At 46.0% G+C, this 15,102-nt stretch overlaps 1 protein-coding gene across 1 annotated transcript in view; it reads left to right on the top strand.

The window, feature by feature from the left end:
* The first annotated feature begins 534 nt into the window (after window positions 1–534).
* SLC16A2 (solute carrier family 16 member 2) overlaps window positions 535–15,102 on the top strand; it is a 109,023-nt gene continuing 94,455 nt past the window's right edge. The window contains exon 1 of the mRNA XM_026652973.1: window positions 535–1,586. Coding sequence (XP_026508758.1) covers window positions 1,106–1,586 — 481 coding nt within the window. The 5' untranslated portion in view covers window positions 535–1,105. The remainder of the gene's footprint in view (window positions 1,587–15,102) is intronic.

Genomic DNA, 15,102 nt, shown 5'->3' with positions numbered 1-15,102 from the left:
GGTGACTGCAGGCAGCAGCATGTGGAGACCCCTTGGCCCCACAGCCTAGGAGCTGCTGCCAGAGGGGTGTGCAGGTCGCTTTCGGGAGCTGCCCGAGATAAGCGCCACACCCCAGCCCAGAGCCTACACCCAACTCGCTCCCAGAGCCTACACCCCACAGCCCCTCCTGCACCCCAACTCCTTGCCCCAACCCAGAGCCCGCACCCAAACTCGCTCCCAGAGCCTGCACCCCTCCCACACCCAAACTCGCTCCCAGAGCCTTAGGCAGGTGTGTGTGGGGGGGGGCGGGACTTGGACCCCTTCTGGGCACCACCAAAAGTTACACAAACCTGCCGCCCCTGCCAGCTGGCTGCCCTGGGGTGGCGGGGGGAGGCTTGGCAGCCCGAGCGGTGGCTCCGGGCCCTACGCCGTGCAGCTCTGCGCTCCACCAACAATGCCCTGATTGACTTCCAAAGGGGGCGGCGCCGGGCGGGCGGGCGCTGCCAATGAACTGCCCTAGGCAGGGCGCTCGGTCGGAGACGTTTGCGGGCCGGGGCAGCTGAATTACACTCTGGGGGAGGAAGGGGGCGGCGGTTGTTTTTAAAGCCCGTCTCTTCCCCCGCCCCCCCAGCAGGAGGTGGGCGGGCGCAGGGCTCCCCTCTGCAGCCTGGGGGAGGGGGCCCCTTTGCTTTCTGCGTGGGGATTCACCCGGCGGGCTGGGAGCACGAGCGAGCGGATCCCGGGGCTCTGCGCGCGTGTGTCGGACGCAGCTCGCCCGCCGCAGGGACACGCCGACTCCTGCGTTGTTTACCGTGCGAGGGGAGGCAGGAACTCAGAGGTGGGGGAAGCTGGGTAGAAGACCCCCCCCCCACGTGAAAACCAAGGTCCAGGCGCAGAGTCGGATCCGCCCGGCGGGGGTCTGGACCCGGCCGGCTGCTGAGCCCGACCCTCTCTCCGCGCTGCGAGGGCGGGGAGCGCTGCGTCCGCGGGGGCGGAGGGCTTGTGTCCCGCGGCTTTCCCCGCCCCCCTCCAGTCTGGGGCCGGTCCCCGTCACGCACTAACCCGCCTTGTCTCCCTGGCCTGCGGCAGCCGCCGGTGAAGGGCGCTGCGCGGCGGCGCCCGGGAGATGGAGGAGGCTACAGCTGGGGGAGGAGCGGCGGGGAGGAGGCACCAGCCGGCGGCGGCGGGCGGAGGAGGAGCAGGCGAGCCGAGGGATGACAGGGGGAGCGGAGCGGGAGGAGGAGAGGGCATGTGGGACCAGCTGCTGGACGGGCTCCGCAGCCGGGATCAAAGAGGCAACGGCGGCGGCTGCAGCCCTTGCCCCAGCCCGGCCGAGATGGCGCTGCACAAGCAGGAGCAGGCGGTGTCCGAGGCGAGGGGGCCCAAGGCGGAGGAGGATGGCGAGGCAGCCGGGGCCAGGGGGCTGCAGGGGCCCGGGTCGGGCTTCCAGCCTCCCGAAGGCGGCTTCGGCTGGATCGTGGTCTTCGCCGCCACCTGGTGCAACGGGTCCATCTTCGGCATCCAGAACTCCTTCGGGATCCTCTACGTGATGCTGCAGAGCGAGCTGGGCGGCGGCGAGAAGGACCCCACGCTGGAGTTCAAAACAGGTGAGAGGGCGGCGGGGTCCCCCTCCCCGAGACCGGCCTCTCCCCGGCCCCGCTGGGCTCTGAGCGGCGTCTGGGGTGGCGCAGCCGGGGAGGGGAACTGATGGAAGGTGGCTGACTGAGGGATAAGTGGCTTGCACAAAAATCACCCCGTAACCAGATCTAAGGTCTTCCTGGGCCTGGCACCGCAAAGGGAACTGTATGTAACTTTGTCTGGTGTCAGGGACACACACACACGGCAGGGGCAGGGTTGCCCTAGAAACGCCACTGTGAAAGTATCTTGTTTAAATAGGAGACATCAGATTGTCTGTCTGCTGTAGGAGCAAGTTCCAGTCCAGGCTGTCACTCCTGCAGTGCTTCTGCCAGCATCGGTGCATTGGGAACTCCCCTTTTTGCTGCTTGGCTTTGGTTGGTTTATATCAGAACCTGCATGCTGTTTAAATCTAGGTGTCTCCTTGCAGCAGATGTAACTTGGGGGAGAGGGAGGAAGTTTGGGTTATAACCTGTATACTGCAACAAAGAATCCTGTGGCACCTTATAGACTAACAGAGGTATTGGAGCATAAGCTTTCTTGGGTGAATACCCACTTCACCAGAAGCATGTATATTAAATGTCTTCCATTCCTGCAAAGATATCCCCAGGGAGAGAATCATGAAAACCAAATCAAATAAGAAAGCTCCATTGCTGTCCAGAGTGAAACAAACATTTCCAGAAAGAGGAAAGCTTGGAAATATTTTACTGGGGGGCATAGGCAACATATGAAGGTTGCATAAGTGTTTTCATTCTGACCCTTTGTTTTGTCACTGGTTTAGAACTTCCACCTTTGGACTGAATTACCAGGCTTGTTCCTTTCCTAAAGGTGAATCTTTTTGGAACGTTTCAGTGCAAAACAAAAAAAAAATCCCCTGAACAGTTTAGGTTTTTTTGCAGTGTGGCGGAAATGTATATTTTCTGCATTTATATTAAAAATATTCTGACACTGTACAGTCAAATAGTTCCAAGTTATCACAGGAGCACAGGAATTGTTACTAGCTTTCTTCTTTCTTAAAAAGGAAAACAAAAAACATAACAAAAAACCCTGCCTAGGAAGTTTTATAAAAAAAAAACTGTTAAGAGACTATAGGATTGCACTAAAGCACAAAAAGGTCAAAATGATAAAGTTAAGATTGCACATGTAACATGCCTTGTGCATATCCACTATGTGACTGTAATTAAAGATGATTTGTCAAATATAACCGTATTTTACAATCTTATGTGCATCTGTGTAGAACAATGTGCATGCCAATTAAGCAGACTATTAAAACAATTTATATGAAGAGTGCACCATTAACTGTTCTTACACAACATACTACAGAGTAAAAGGGAAACTTAACTGACATATAGGCCATCTGATTTTTTTTCCCAGCTAAACAAGCTTTTTAACTGCCTCCTCTGAATTGCACCCCAGGCAGGCTGCTGACAAACTGCCTTAGTCCTGTAAAAATGCCTGTTAGTAATTTCAGTCACTTAAATTCAATAGGGATACTGACATAAGAAAAATTAGTAGCAGGATGAAGTGTTTGCAGGATTGCGTCTTCTAAAGATAGAAAAGAGCCTGTACCTAAGTCAATGATTTATTTGTTTGTATTAGGGTAGCAGCTACAGGCCCCAGCTGAGATTGTGGTTGTATTGTGCTACTGACAGTCCCTGTCCCAAAGATTATAATCAAATAGACAATACATACAAAGTGTGGGAGAGGAAACAGACTTAGAGAAGTGAAATGACTTGCCTGAAGTCACACAGCAGGTCAGTATCACAGCTGAGAATAGAACCAGATCTCCCGACTCTCAGTCTGGTGATCTATCCTCTAGAACCAGTGTTTCTCAAACTTTTTAATACCAGGGACTCGCTTGTTGCCTTCCTAAACTGTGTCAAGGAGATCTGAGGGACCGTCACTGGTCCATGGACTGGTCGTTGAGAAACTCTGCTCTACCACATTGCACTGATGTGCTAGATAGATTGACAATGAATGTACAGGAATGAAAGGAATTACAAGATGCTACACCTCTTAGATTCTAGAATTAACAGCATGATATTGTTGAGAAATAATATAATCATGTAATTAAAGATGGTAACATAGTGCATATCCACATGGCGGCAGAGTTAAAGATGTATGGACAATCTTAGCATTGTCACTTCTAGGCTATTAACAGTACAATGTTAACATGGGTTGTCTTTTTTAAATTGTAAGTGGTGGAATACACAATGCATCTCTGTGTTTATTCTTCAGGAAATCAACACTTAGTTATCTGTTTCCTTCTTGTGATCCTATCAACAAAACCCAAGGCACAGTTTTAAAAGAGATGATCTAACTAAGGATATTGAAAACTTACGTGATAAAGTGATAAAAACTCTGCCATGGGCATGCGGGAGTAGGCCCCTGTTTCTTCTAACATGTGAGAGAGGGAAAGGGGGAGAAAAAACAAACACCAACCTTACACAGGCATGTAGAAAGAAAGAAAAGCCAACATAGGCGTCCGAGTCAATCCAGTGCTTTGTAATTAAATTGCCTATATGACAAATGTGAATTTTGGTTTGTGTGCTTAGCGAAGAGACCGTTACTAATGCATATGCTCTGACCTGCTAGCTAATGTTGCCGTTATATGTTAGTATGTCAGTTCTCACTTGCTTTCCGATCACTGGACATGTACGTGGTACACTACGTACTAAACGTGTGTACGAAATTCTAGCTTTCAGGGAGAAGGGAATGACTGCCCATGTGCAATGGAGGATTATTTATTTATTTATTTATTCCTCTGTTTATTTAAGTCTTGGTATTTTGGCATTTAAATGTACAGGCTCAGAGAGTCCATACACCTGCAATTCCAGCAGCCTGCTGAGGTCCCTCTGTGCTCAGACCTGAAGCTGGGACTCCATGGGTCAAGGGGAGGCACGTCTGGATAGGAGTGGAGATGGAGAGCAGCTACTCTGCTTGACATGTTCTACTCTATGCTTGGATTGCTTCGATGAATTACACCTACTATCTAATGCTGCTAGAAGCAGCACTGAGTCTGGCCATAGCTTCACTTCCCATCCCTTCTGACAAGGGAGCTGTATGGGACTACCTCCATGCCACGCCTCCTCCCCCATTCTTGGTTTCACAGACCACCTCCGCCCCTCCCCACTTACAATTACATACTATCCCTGTGGCAACATAATCAGGAAAGAATTTGTAGCTGCTTTTGGATTGCTAAGTGTTATGGCCTTCCTGAAAAGAATCACACTGTCTGTTTATGCTCTGCATTTCATCTCCCTTCTCAGCTGGCATGGTGCTCTGAGCTGGAAACAGAGCCAAAAGTGTGCGACTTGACAGCTTCCCATAGACCACCAGCAAGTACTCCACAGACCACAGTGTGAGAACCCCCAATAGATTAAGTACAGAACTAAGAGTAACTCCTGCACTCTAATCCAGCTCTGCCACCGTGTCACATTGTGGCCATGAGCAAGTCACTTAACCTCTCTGCCTCAGTTTCTCCATCTGTAAAATGGGGGCTAATACACACCTATCTTGTAGGTTTTTATAAGAATGATGTAATATTTGGGGAGCACTTTTAAGATGGAAAGGCAGAATAGTATTCCAGCCAAGTTATACTCCTGAAAAATAGGGCTTATATTTATATTTAAAATGTGCTATCTCAAACTAAGCAATAGCAGCACAGGCACATGGCTGTATTTATCAAGGTTTATTTCTTGTTTGCATTGCATTCTCTTGTTTTTGATTTCATAAAATGTAGAATCCTTGGAGCTCAAATTTAGGGTCAGGCTGTAAAAACAACCTTCTTTCAACAACACAGTGAATGCATATCTCCTTTGTTTAAAGAAATATACTGTTGAGCATATGTAAACAAGCAATCCAATGATGATCAGCATGTACTGCTGTGAATATCCAGCACACCCCTTGGCTACGTGCAGCAGGAGACAGGACTTTATAATGAGACACATTGGAGGTTTCATTTTGTGGAAGGGGAGGAGTATTGTAGAGAAAAATTGAAGCTAGAGTAAAATCTTTACCCAAGGGAAGAGCAAAAATCAGTCACTTCTAGCAGATGTGGCCTATAAGGAAGCATGGAGCAATAGTGTACTTTTGGGATACTTGAAAATGATAACGGTGATTAGACAATCTAGTAAAAAAAAAAAAAAAGCCCCTGGTCCTTATTGGGTTTGTTAAAGACTCCCTAGCATGCATCATGGGAGTGACTGACTCCCATTGTGGCCTTGGCTGAGTCTCCTCTCAGTGCCTCGGTTTCTTCTCCTGTTAAAAGGGAACAGTATTCCTATATCTCTCACAGGTATTGTGAGAAGGATTAGTGAGTGGATGAAATGGGGATTCCTTTCCCATGGAAATGGATGTTGGGGCAGTGTCTTAATGCACTAGCTTTTCCCCTCTGGAGAAGCAAACCTAACCAGAAAAGCAGTTCTTCTAAAGGGTCAGTGTGCACTGGGTCTTCAGGACCCCTGACTGACCCATTTTAGATTGGAGGCTCTTAAACAAGAAGGGAGGTGCCTAGCTTTATTTAAATCTGTGACCCATTTCAAAATGTGACAGCTAAGGAAAATTAGACTAAAAGCCCAGGCCAGTTCTGGATTCTGCAGGTCAGACAGGGATGCCCCACCACCATGGGCACAGTTGAGGCAGCCAAGAGTTCCCAGCTGGTGTCACCCAAGCACAAGCAGTGTCCCTGATATGTGGGGCAGCAGGGTGCATTGGGCAGGAGAGGCACCTGTTTCCGTTGCGTTTAATGAACACAGAATGTCAGTTGTGCGCATTGCTTGTGATTAACTTCAGTTCAAACATCCACTGAGGATCTGTTGTGGAATAGCAGGGAGCCTGCCTGTCTGCCTTTCTGAAAGTGTGTCTTGTTTCTATAAATCCACTGTAGGTGTTGCAGTTTCAGGGATTTAACAAGAACTGGCAAGGCAGCTAGAAGGACTGCATTGATTTTTTTTCTCCCTTTTTATTTATTAAAATCATCTGGATACAGATTAACTTTATTTGCTTTACATTTTATGTTTCATTTGCCTTGAAATAGGAACTACAAGCACTTTGATAAATGGACTGTAAAGTTTGTCTGGTTTCTCCATAGCGCTCCCATAAGTGCCTCTGTAGCCTATTCCTCACAGCAGTAGTTCCTCAGTGTGTTGTGCAGCAGTCCTCTGACTGCCTTTTTGTACAAGAGATGGGACTATTTTGCCGCTTTGTCCAAGAGTGGAAGAATATCCACTGTTACACCTCTGTGCAGAGTCAGGCTTCTGATTCCAGAAGGTCCTATAGAGACCAAATGGTGTCTCTGAGTAAAAATGGAATTAAATACTTAACCATAGTGGTTCTTGCTCAGAATTAAATTGATCCCTACATTTGTGGCTGGGGAAAAGACTTCTCCTAGGATATACTAGCAGGGAACTTTGTGGGGCTTTTCGGGTACATCATTGAGTAGGGATTGCTTCTTAAAATCAAGAGTGCATGTTCTACACTGTATAGTTTCTGTGATCATGTTGGAGGAATGTGCATCCTGTCTTTGTCTTTTATGTTTAAGGCAGGATAGGGAATGAATCACCCATGAACAACCCTGCTTTGGCTAACAAGATGGATAAGGTGTCTTGATGGGCTTTTTTTTTTGTCTGGAAGGCTATAGGGCTTGTCATTGTTAGTTTTTTGTTGTTGTTGTTTTTAATCTGAATTCCCCATTGAGATCTATGGGGATTTCTGCTTAAAAATTGATGCTGTTATGTCCTCTAATTCCTAGGATAGGTAAACTAGTTTGTCTAATCCGTCCTGCTTTATCAAACCTGCTGTGTGGAAGGGACAAACCAGGTGCATGTTACTGATAAAAATGGATCAGGGCTTCATCAGAACAGAGAAACCGAGCTAAGATCTTAGTTCGGAGAAAAGTTTTAGTGAGAGGAGAAAACGTAGTTCTAACAGCCAAACTGTTTCGGTACTGAGAGTAAAAGAACAAGGAGCAGAAAGTAGGAACTGACTCATCTAATACATACAGAAAAGCTTTGCATACCTCATTGTGGGGCCCTGCTGGCTCTGTGGGCTAGAAAGGGAAAACCCTAATGATACAGTGAATTCCGGGAGGTCATTTTTGAAAATGCACCCAAGTAAATTTTAGCAATATTTCATTGCACTGATGACTTCAAACCCTCTTTCAGATCCCTCACTGTACAGGGCTGTGTAAACTGCAGGAACAGTGTCAGAGTCAAACATCTGTCATTAAAGCACTCTTTATTTGTTGTGTAAATCTAAATTTAAAAAGAGGCTTCTATCCAAGACTCCGGGATTTAAATTCAGGATCTGTTTGGGGGGAGGAGGGGGGGATTTTGTGGTGATGTTTTGTGGGCACTTCAGCCAGATAGGAAAAACTAAAGAATATTTTCATGGAGGTGTGTGTATATGTATATGTGTGTGTGTGTGTGTGTGTGTGTGTGTGTATATAATATATATATATTATTTCATTCACACACACACACACACACTTTTAATGTCTTCCTTTCTTTGCCTATAGCTTAGTCACCCATTAGGCTAGTAAACCTATGACCTACATTGGGTGACAAAGAAAATAGCTCCATTTAGGGTATTTGCTAACATCGCAAGCAGGACATATAATCCATTGTTTCACTCCTACTTAATTCTGATATGAAAAAGTAATTTAAATTTCAAACATTTGAAGTGTCCCTGTGACAGATAATGAAAAGTAAACAGACTTTTAGTAAATTTGTTAACACAAGGGATTAAATTTGATTTTAATATCTAGGACTTCTTATTTTTGTTGTTGTCCATATATTTCAAATACATTATAGAACCTGGGCTTCAGGTTTTACATGTTGTTTCTTAAAAAGGTCTTATCTGTCCTCTCCTGAAGGTGGCACTGTAGCTGTTGATGTGGGACAGTTTTTCAGATGGGCTCATTTCAGATGGACTTGACATCTTATATTAATTGCTCTAAGGCTATTGTATAACCATTAGACTTCTGTCTGCTTTTCACCCATGGGCCTCAGAGCACTGTACAGACTTGAACTGATTACATTTCCACATCCTATGCTATAAGGTAGTAGCATTAGTCCCATTTTACAGATGTGTAAACAGAGAGGGGAAGTCGCTACCCTTAAGTCCACACACTGAGTCAGTGGATAGAATCCAAGTGTCCTGATTCCCAGGATGATCTTCTAACCATCAGATTACATGGCATCTCCTAATGATTTTCCCTAGCAATCCTATTGCCTTTCACAGTTTTCTCTGTTTTTTGTCTTCTCCCTCTTACTAATATTTCCCAACATCTTCATATAACTCCCACCGGATTTTTTTTTAACCTTCTCCTCTTCGCTCTCCCTTCTTAATCCCCCATTCTTTAATTTCAATTTTCTTGAGGTCTGTCAGTGGTTCTGGATCAGGTTGTTAGTTGCCCCTGCTGCAAAAACAGCAAAAATAATTAAGTAAACTAGATTTTTAAAGTTCGGTTTTAAGAATCAGAGTTTATTAGGAATGCATTAAGAGTTCTCATTAAAAATTATTTTTAACCACAGCTGTGAGTTCTTGGTTCTTTTGAGGGGTATGGGTTAGCCTTTGGCTGTACCTTGCATCGATGCTTATCCTCTTGGAGTGTAAATGGAATGAGTAGACACAAATCTTTTGAATTTGATCAGCATAATGGAGGATATTGCCCTTTGGTTGCACTTCATTTGACGTTCCCGTGAAATAATCTCAGGTGTAACCTCATTGCAGCAATTGGAGTAAAGTGAAAAGCTTTAAAACGTCCCTCTTTATTTTGCAATAGCTAAAAATGCAAATATAAAACTAAAAGAACAAGACACAGGATTAATACGAGACTTTAATGATAACAAGCAACCTTGTATGTAATAATTAATGCACTGCAGCATGAGAGAGTTGAGGAGTAGGTTGCACATAGACAATTCTCAATTACTAGATTAACAATTCTAATAAAGAGTTGTTTACTCTCAAGTTACCTCCCTCAGATAGATATAGATATATCTATAGATAGATATATCTATATATAAAAAACTTCAGTGCTGATGAGAAATAGACAGTGTTATTTAGAAATGCATATTGCAATGCTGCCAACTCTTTCAATCTTATTGTGAGGCTCATGATATTTGGTGTTCTTCTTAAAGCCCCAGCTCTTGGAGTCAAGTGATTATGTGAGAATCTTATCTGTCATTTAAAACAATAGTTCTTAGCTATCCTGGTTGTGGAGAAAAGCTAGAGAATGTGATCTGAGTGTACCCTAAAATCTTGAAACCATAAGGGAGACAAAAAGGACCCTGGTATTTATTTATTTTAAATCTCATGATTTTTTTATGCCTGACTCACAATTTTTGAACACTTGGCAGTATTGGTGTTACTTGTTGGCAGTACCAGTGTTAGTTCCAGTCAACAAAATATAAGCATCTCCTGCTTTTTAGTAAATCTTCCATCCCCCCCATACCCTTCCCTTTTTATATAAACCAACTTAAAGCCTGATCAAATTATTAGACTCTGAAAATGGTGACAGCCCACCACTGGGAGCACCCTGCCTCTGGCTTTAATACCCTCCACTCCAGTGGTGAGACTGGACTATAGATAGGAACAGAGAACCCTATGCACAAAAGACCCTGGTTTTTTGTCTTTCTCTGCAGCATGGAGCACGGGTCACTTGCAGGTTTAAACTAGTGTAAATGGTGGATTCTCTGTAACATGAAGTCTTTAAATCATGATTTAAAGGATAAGGACTTCTGTAACTCAGCCAGAGGTTAGGGGGCTATTACAGGAGTGCATGGGTGAGGTTCTGTGGCTGCCATGTAAAAGACCTTACTCCCAAAGAACCCAGTGAAGTTATTTAACTATCTTCAGAGTATTCTCCTTTTAGATTGGGTGGTAGAAACCGGAGGGCCTGATTCTGGTCTCATTTATACCAGTGTGAATCCAGAGTAACTCTAGTGAAGTAAATGGGATTTACTTTGGTGTAACTGAGAACATTGCCTGTCTCTTTTTTTTCTTTTGGAGTTGGCTTCCTGAGAGTGATTAATGTAATTTTGTCTGCCTGCAAAATTGTTACATTGCTTTGTTCTGGATGCATCTTCCTGTTCAGTGGCCAGGAGGATTTTATAAGTCAACACTTTATCCTTGTAATAACGGTGACCTCGCAAGACCAAAGTACTGGGCCTTGTTAACCTGATTGCGTGTGAATGCAAAGCAACTAGAGAGCCCTGTGCAGAAGGCTGTGATCATTGGAAAATGAGAGTTGCAAATCCCAGAAACTCCAGCCCTAAGAAGACCTTAAAGCTACATACGGGGAAAAAGAGAAAGTTTGAATTCTAAGTCAGCCAATCTTCAAGAAATAATACTTGGCACAGAATTGTTACTTGCTTCTCTTGTGTGTGGGTGGCATAAATTACTAAAGGGTGTGTGGTTTGCCTGATTAATCTCTTGCTCAATACAAGCTCTGAACTGTATATCTAGTTTAAAAAGCCCAGGGATGTTGGAAGAATTCAAAATATCTGCTAAAAAATGTTGTCTGTCTTCAAGCTTTACCAACCTAGATAGCCCTGGCCTACCCATGAAATCCTGTAACTTTGTGTTCTAGTTCTGAGTAAGTTAGTTTCTTAGTATCTCCAACAAGATAGTACCAGCTGTTCTCTGTAACCACAGATATTGATAGAATCTGAAATTTTGATATTGGAAAATTGATTTATGTAGGGTATAAATAATTCTCTAAAGCCCTGACATGAATTCCTAAAGGGACAGGATAACACCAAGCCCTAAATTTTGCTGCTTTTATTTTAAGTGTTGGGAGAGAAGAAAGGCTAATTAAAAAATGGGGGGAAAAAAACCTATTTTCTAAAGTTCAGTGAAAACAATTTTAACCTTCCTCTGAATTATTGTGAAGCTAAACACAACCATGATGTGCTTGTTACTGCATGAAAACTGGAAAGTGAATTTGAATAGAGCTAGCAAGTGAAAGATGGACAATGAAATTAGACCTGTTCAGTGAGAAATGTCAATAATTAAGAGCATGACTTGGGTATCAAAATGACAAGCACCTTAGAAATACCTTAAATAATACTATTGGGGAGCTTGTATCTTGATTACTGGAGTCAGCCAGCAGTCTGGAGTCATCATAATATAACTGTTTCATTGTGCCTCAGTTTATTCATCTTTAAAATGGATATCATCCTGATTTCACAGCGAAGCTTTGAGACCTAGGGAATGTCTACACTGCAATAAAACACTGGCTGGCCTGTGTCCGCTGACTCAGGCTTGTGGGACTCAGGCTACGGGCTATAAAATTGCATTGTACACTCTCAGGCTGAAGCCTGGGCTCTGGGACCCTCCCCCCTTACTCTGTACAGGTGTGTATGCAGGGATGCTGGAACTAGGAGTGCAGTGGTTTCCATCATATCCAGGGTTTACAGTTTTGTTCAGTGACTTTCCACATCCCCATTATAAAAAATTTTCCAACACCACTGTGTATGCACTACACAAGGTGCAAAACAATAGCAAATTATTAGGCCTTGTGATGTTAAAGCTGCAGTGTTCCTTCCTTGAAGGAAAGGTGCAGGATAAGACAAAATGTTGTTGTTGTTGTTGTTATAGCATCAAATGATCTAAGAAGGTTAAGTTAGTGCCCTAACATAGCCTTGCCAGCTGGTTCGGGGCTGAAGTGCAGATGTCCCCCTCTACCTGTAAGAGAAGGCAAAACCTATTTAACCCTATTGCAGGCCCTTGAGAGGAAAAAGGGTGGAGCTACTTCCAGTCAAGTGAAGATGTTCACATATACCATGAGAGTGTTGTCATGTTCCTGGTGACTTGTAACTGTTTGTTAGGGGGCAGCATTTCTAATGGCGACTGGCAGATTGTATTTTTGTTTCTTCCCCATGCCTTTGATTAATACATGATTTGTAACTGCACCTGTGCTAGCAATCACTTTGTGTGTTATGCAATGTCCCTTTGGGAGACTATTGCCATGCTGCGGGCAGGAGAACAATATGAGCCAGTTTATACACAAGTTAAGGGCCTGCTACTTCAGACCCATACTTACACGGATAGGCCTGCTGAAATAACTGAGACTTCTTGAGAAGGTAAAGGTTTGTAGGATCAGACCCTTGGGCACTAGGCCTCAGAGGGGGTAGGGGATAGGGAAATAGCCACCGTTTACATACTGGGAAACTGAGGCACAGAGCAGTAAGTGACTTGCCCAAGGTCAAACAGTGGGAGAACCAGGAGTAAACCCTAGGAATTGCAGCTCCCACTCTTGTGCTCGGTGTGAGACAACGCTTCCTACAGACTAGTAGTTAAATGAAATGTTCCATATCTGAGCCCTTACAGCTGAGGTCTTTTGGCACTGAGGCCCACTTGTTGTCATCAGTTTATTTTAGCATAGAGAGCAGTTGGGAGTGGGAGCCTGCAGGTGGGGCAAGAGAGAAACGTGTATTGCTAATCAGAGGTCACAAGCATTGCTACTCTGTCCTGAAAGAATATTTCAGGTTAAAGGCCTACTAGGAAAATGGTGAACGTGGTTTACCAGTGAAAATGTCCAGTACTGCAGTGTTTTAAAGATCTGCTCAACTAATCCTACAATGGCATAATAAATTACTGATGTGTCCTTTAAGCAAGGCCTGTACCCTATTCTCTTTATTAGTCCTAAAAGTTGTGCCAAGAACCCTAGATCTGTGCGCTTGGTTCCTGGGTGGTGGGGGAGACTTATAATTGGAGGCTTATACCTAGCAGAGCTCTTATGTTTACTAGGCAGGTGCTTTCTCCCATAGGTGTTGGGCATACGAGAAGTGGGATGGACTGTGCGTGGCTAGAGTGGGGGTGAATATGGGGCAGTGGACCACTTTCTAGTGTTTCATTTTCATCTTGGAAAAATAATCTGGTTTTAATTTTAATGGCTTTTGACTGCCAAGCCGGTTTAGATCATCATGTTCTGCGTCTCTCACACACAGACCAGTCTAGGCCATCCCCAGGGTCTCTTCCTCTCTATCTGTTAGAGAAAATGCAGGTCACCCAGAGCCGCTTGCATATTCTGCAGTCCCTCAAACCTGCCTCCCTCCTCTACTGCCTCTAGCCTTCTGTCCTGTTGTCCTCTGCAAAGAGCAGCAAACTCTCAAGTACAGAAGCATTGACTGCAGAATGGAGCCATCCTGTGGCACAATCCTGGAATTATGCAGCATCTGAACAAAGAGGAAAATTGCTTAGCATTTGGTTGCATAATCAAGTAGGGTGTAGGGCCTTGCCTCTAAGTCAGAGGTGGGCAAACTACGGCCCACAGGACCCTCCTGCCTGGCCCCTGAGCTCCTGGCCCGGGAGGCTAGCCCTGGGCCCCTCCCCCACTGTCCCCTTACCCCCGCAGCCTCCGCTCACTGCGCCACCAGCGCAATGCTGTGGGTGGCAGGGCTGCGAGCTCTTGCCAGGCAGCACAGCTGAAGAGCCGCGGCCTGACCCAGTGCTCCGTGCTGCACGGTGGCATGGCTGGCTCCAGCCAGACAGCATGGCTGCCTGTCCTGGTGCTCTGGGCAGCACGGCTGTAGCGTTGCCAGCCACTGGTGCTCCAGGCAGCGCGGTAAGGGGGCAGGGAGCAGGGGGGCGTAGGATAGAGGGCAGGGGAGTTCAGAGTGGTGGTCGGGGGCAGGGGTATGGATCGGGGTCGGAGCGGTCAGAGGGCGGGTAACGGGGGTTGAATGGGGGCAGGGTCCCAGGGGGCAATCAGGAAGGAGAGGAGGGGTTGGATGGGGCAGTCAGGGGCAGGGGTTCTGGGGGTGGTCAGGGAGAAGGGGTGGTTGGATGGGGCAGCAGGGGGCAGTGAGGGGTTGGGGGTCCGGGGGTGGCCAGGGGACGGGGGGGCGGATGGGGCAGGGGTCCCGAGGGGGCCGTCGGGGCGAGAAGCTTGGGGGGGCTGACTAGGGGGTGGGGGCCGTGCCACACCTGGCTGTTTGGGGAGGCACAGCCTCCCCCAACCGGCCCTCCATACAATTTCAGAAACCCAATGTGGCCCTCAGGCCAAAAAGTTTGCCCGTCCCTGATCTAAGTGATGCTCATCCCAGCAGGTGTTTTCTGACCTACCCCCAATTCTTCCTGTAGTTACCAATAACTTGATTAACCCAGAGCAGTACTGTCCAAAGGTGTGCCAGGAGCACCTTGTATTCACCAAGTGCATATTCTGCTGAGGCTGCCTTTTATGGTACATGTTACCCCTTGTGTCCTCTGACTTTGGCTATGATTTTGTTGTGAACAGGCTGGCAAGCTTGCACTAGAATTGACATTTTCATGGCAACTTAATAAGATCTCCTAATCCGTTGTGTGTGGTTTTAAAAAAACAACAACAAACAAACCTAAACCCCACCCTAAGAAATGCAGTGTAGATGAGCATCGGCACTGAGGTTTTTTTCTTTTCCTTGGGGTTGCTCCACCCCCAAGGCCCTGCCCTCGCTCTGCCTTTCCCGCCCCCCTCCCCGAGGCCCCCACCTGCTTGCTCCTCTC

Source organism: Terrapene carolina, unplaced genomic scaffold (genome assembly GCF_002925995.2).
Source record: "Terrapene carolina triunguis isolate 2854851 unplaced genomic scaffold, T_m_triunguis-2.0 Scaffold131, whole genome shotgun sequence".
In the NCBI taxonomy this organism is placed as follows: Eukaryota; Metazoa; Chordata; order Testudines; family Emydidae; genus Terrapene; species Terrapene triunguis.
This window is presented reverse-complemented; position numbering and strand designations above follow the sequence as displayed.